Source organism: Rutidosis leptorrhynchoides, chromosome 1 (genome assembly GCF_046630445.1).
Source record: "Rutidosis leptorrhynchoides isolate AG116_Rl617_1_P2 chromosome 1, CSIRO_AGI_Rlap_v1, whole genome shotgun sequence".
Classification (NCBI taxonomy): domain Eukaryota; kingdom Viridiplantae; phylum Streptophyta; class Magnoliopsida; order Asterales; family Asteraceae; genus Rutidosis; species Rutidosis leptorrhynchoides.
Genome location: NC_092333.1, coordinates 412,569,355 through 412,573,736, shown reverse-complemented (window position 1 = coordinate 412,573,736; position 4,382 = coordinate 412,569,355). Strand labels below are relative to the sequence as shown.

Genomic DNA, 4,382 nt, shown 5'->3' with positions numbered 1-4,382 from the left:
ACAACAATCAATCAATTACTCATATCAATCCTCTGCTTGTTTGCTGCTATTCGATAAAAAATAAACAGAAATATATTTTTTTTTACTCTTTCAACTCTGTTCGCGTCAAGTGAAATTCAAAAGCTCCAATTTCGAATCAATTTTTAAAACTAGAAATACAAATGTGTTAGAAATCTTATATCTGATCTATCTTTACAATTTCAATCTTTAATTCTTTCGGATGAGGATGAATTTTTAGGTCAAAGTTTTGGATTTAAAAGTCAACCGATCGATCTTTGAACAAATTTGGGTTATCAGTTGGAGTTACAGTTTAATAAATGATTTCAAAAGTTTCTATGAGTCATTTTCAACACAATTCGTGTTGTGGTCTTTGTCTAAAACATATTAAAAAGCTGAGATTGAATTTGAGTTCAAAACGAGAAAAAAGGTCAAGCTGTTCTTCAGCTGTATTTTTTTTAATTTTATTTTCTTTCATTGATAAATCTTCAAACGTTTATCACTAGCTGTTCTGTTGTAAATTTCGATACAATTTATTGATAAGAATGTTTTTCTGGTCGACTAAGTTTTGAGAAGAAGAAGAAAGAGAGGAAACAGTTAATACAGTTTATATGTATTTAAGTGAGTATTAAATCAGAGAAACAGAATTGGAAGAATGGTTATGGGGTGTTGTGTATAGGCGGGAGGTCTCGGGTTCGAGCCTGGTCTTGGGCAAATCTTTTTTAGAACGATTTCTTTTAAAGGGTATACATTCTTTTTCTTTCTAATTATCATTATTATTATTTGTTGTTAATATTAATTATTATTATTATGCTGATTATTAATAACATGATTTTTATCCTTAATTTAGATTATAATATTATCATTATTATTACTTGTATTATCATTAAGTATCATTAAAATTATTATTATTATTAATATCATTATTATTATTATTAGTAACTTATGAATATAAATATGATTACATTATAATTATAATAATCACATTATTATATGAACCCGAATAAGATATTAACAATATGATCATTTTAAGATGATTTAAATAATTATACGATTTTAATAAAGATAAATATAAAAGTATTATGGTTATATATCATGAAGATTATTATGATAAAAAGTTAATATAACAATTATGATCAAAAACTTAAAGATAAGATAAGGTACAAGTTATTTTGATAAATATAAATAATTATGGTGAAAATTATGAACTAGAATTTGGAAAAGACTATACGTTATTGATAACGAGAGGAATGAGTAAAAGATAAACGAACATTAAGGCATAGCTATGATTAAAAATTATATTGTAATGAAAAATAATGTAAAAATGATGTTATAAGTATTACTATTAATTTTATGAACATAGTAATTATCATCATTATTATCATTAATAGAGTTATTATTAACATTATTACCTTTATTAGTAATATTAAGTATTATCAATATTAACATTTTTACATGACTAATATTATTTAAGTACTATTACAATTACTAGTTTCAACAAACAAATGTTATATATACAAAATTATATTTAATATACATAACCTAACTATATTAAATTTTTATACAAAATGAATAGATAATGAAATATATGTAAGTTATTAATGTAAGAAATTATATCACTAATAATAAAATAAAAACTTATTCGATTTCTATTATGTGTATTAATACATATATGAATGATATAGGTTCGTGAATCCGAGGCCAACCCCATATTTGTTCAATGTCGTCATATGTATTTTTACTACAAAATACAGTATGGTGAGTTTCAATACTCCATTTTTAAATGCTTTTGCAATATATATTTTTGGGACAGAGAATACATGCGCTTTTATAAATGTTTTACGAAATAGACACAAGTAATCGAAACTACATTATATGGTTGAATGATCGAAGCCGAATATGCCCCTTTTGCTTGGTAGCCTAAGAATTAGTAAACTAGTCTACTAATTGACGCAAATCCTAAAGATAGATCTATTGGGCCTAACGAACCCCATCCGTTGTAGCGAATGCTTTAGTACTTCGATGTTGTTTTATATCATGTCCGATGAATGTCCCAGAATGATAGGGGATATTCTTATATGCATCTAGTTAATGTCGGTTACCAGGTGTTCAATCCATATGAATGATTTTTGTCTCTATGAATGGGACGTATATTTATGATAAATGAAAATAAAAATCTTGTGGTCTATTAAAATGATGAAAATGATCGATTATGATAAACTAATGAACTCACCAACCTTTTGGTTGACACTTTAAAGCATGTTTATTCTCAGGTATGAAAGAAATCTTCCGCTGTGCATTTGCTCATTCTAGAGATATTACTTGGAGTCATCCATGACATATTTCAAAAGACGTTGCATTCGATTCGTTGAGTTCATCAAGATTATTATTAAGTCAATTATAGTTGGATATATTATGAAATGGTATGCATGACGTCAACTTTCGATGTAATGAAAGTTTGTCTTTTAAAAATGAATACAATGTTTGTAAAATGTATCATATAGAGGTCAAGTACCTCGCGATGTAACCAAATGTAATTGATTTGTCCAGATGGATTAGGACAGGGCACTACAGGAGGCGCCTTTTGAGGCTTACTTGCAGAGTTTTTGGGCAGCCAACTTTACGCATGCCGTTCGGTTGATGCAAAAGCATCATGTTGGAGTAGCCGTCCCCTTACTCTCGGATATTGCCGGGAAAGTGACCTCGGGTGCCGTGCAAGAGCTCCAGGCCGCACAGCAGGCGTTGGCGAAGATCCAGTTTGGCAGTTTTGAGGATGTTTGTGTTGCCGAAGAAACAACCGTGCAGCAGTTGTTAGATTTTAAGTTTTTATTTTTTGTACTGTTTGTTGCTGCATATGTTTTGATGTATTCTGTAATGAAACCTTTGTGATTAATGAAGTTTTAGTTTAATGTATTGTGTGATGAGTTTTCTTCAATCGAACTAGTTCGTGTCTTCGTATGTAGGTCTAGACTACATTTGTGCATCGTGCAGTCACGTGTGTTTATGCCATCTACTCATTGGCCGTTTATCAGTATAAACTTGTACCGACGAGGGCTAGACAATCACCTCTTAAGGGGTACAAAATAACTTTCATGAGGCTTATGTGGATGCTGGAATCCATCTACCGCTAGCCGGTTATTATTATGTGAACAACGTTGTAAATAACATAATGACTAAGTTATTATAAAAAGTAAAAATGTTTTATTCATCCTATAAAGGAAAGGCATACATAGATTCTTTATTGGAAAATAAAGACATAAATATCAAGATTCAATCATGACATCCATCTAAATTTCAGTGTGGCATCTAGCCACTTTTGTTTTCCTTAGCCGGTGTTCCATCTCGGTTGGAGCTCTCGCAACTTTCTGGCCTGGAACATTTTAGTGCCGAATTATAGTGTTCAGTTGTTTCATGTGTATTGATAAATTGTTCCTCCCATGCGGGCCGATGGTGCCAGCCGGCACTCCCCTTCCCAATCTTGTAGGTATTGATCGGGATTTTTCTAGTAGAGTGTGTCGGCGGAGAGATGTAAGTTAGCCTTTTGAGAACTGACACACGTTTTTCTTCCAAGATGTGTGGTGTCTTCTTTGTTTCATCATTTCACCTAGTTTGAGTGTTCTCTTCTCCCGGGAGGGGGTGTCGGGTAGATTCGACTATTTCCAGACCTTGCCGGGTCAGAAATTTGAGCAACCCATGAGCGGTGGAAGCTATTACACCAAGCTTCCTAAAGAAATTTCTTCCCAATATTACATTCGTGGCTGTCACGGACTTAACGATGTAGAAGTCGATGATCTCACTACGGAGGTAGGGCGGAGTGCCTACCGTGACCGTTGCCTTTAGTTTCTCCATGGGTTCTTCAGTGGAGCCCGTGAACCCGAAGATGATGGAATTGGACTGTCTCATTTTCCTACTGACACATTTTGGGATTTGGGAAAGGCAATGAGCATACAGGATGTCAACCTCACTCCCCGTGTCAGTGTACATTTCATTGACCCAGAAATCGTCAATCAAAACGTCAATCACTACAGGCTCCTCCCGAGAGTATGGTGCCAGTAGCTTTGGGAACATGATTGCGGCATCTCTCCAGGAGTGTCGTGGAATGAGCTCATCTTTTTCAATGTTGATCATATTTATTACGACCTTGTCTTTGGTTTTCTCGCACTTCTTTCCATCTTCTTTTTTCCAGCTAAATGTTTTGTTTGGATTAGCTTTTTTGAACTTTTGACCTTGTAGAAAATGATTGAGTTAGCCAGCCTTTATTTTTGCGATGATCTCACGCATTAACGCTTTACATTCATCAGTATCGTGGCCGTTATCTTCGTGGAATTCACAGTATTAGTTGGATTTTTCACCTTCCTGTTTTTCACCGGCTCTGTTTGCAGTAT

At 33.1% G+C, this 4,382-nt stretch overlaps 1 protein-coding gene across 1 annotated transcript; it reads right to left on the bottom strand.

The window, feature by feature from the left end:
• Positions 1-3,597: 3,597 nt before the first annotated feature.
• LOC139901790 (uncharacterized) lies at positions 3,598-4,125 on the bottom strand. The gene has a single exon (XM_071884470.1). It carries the CDS (start codon positions 4,123-4,125, stop codon positions 3,598-3,600), a length of 528 nt encoding a protein of 175 aa, XP_071740571.1.
• Positions 4,126-4,382: the final 257 nt, after the last annotated feature.

Excerpts from the sequence above, each read along its gene's own strand:
- LOC139901790 (XM_071884470.1), bottom strand. The coding sequence starts at position 4,125 with ATGATCAACATTGAAAAAGATGAGCTCATTCCACGACACTCCTGGAGA.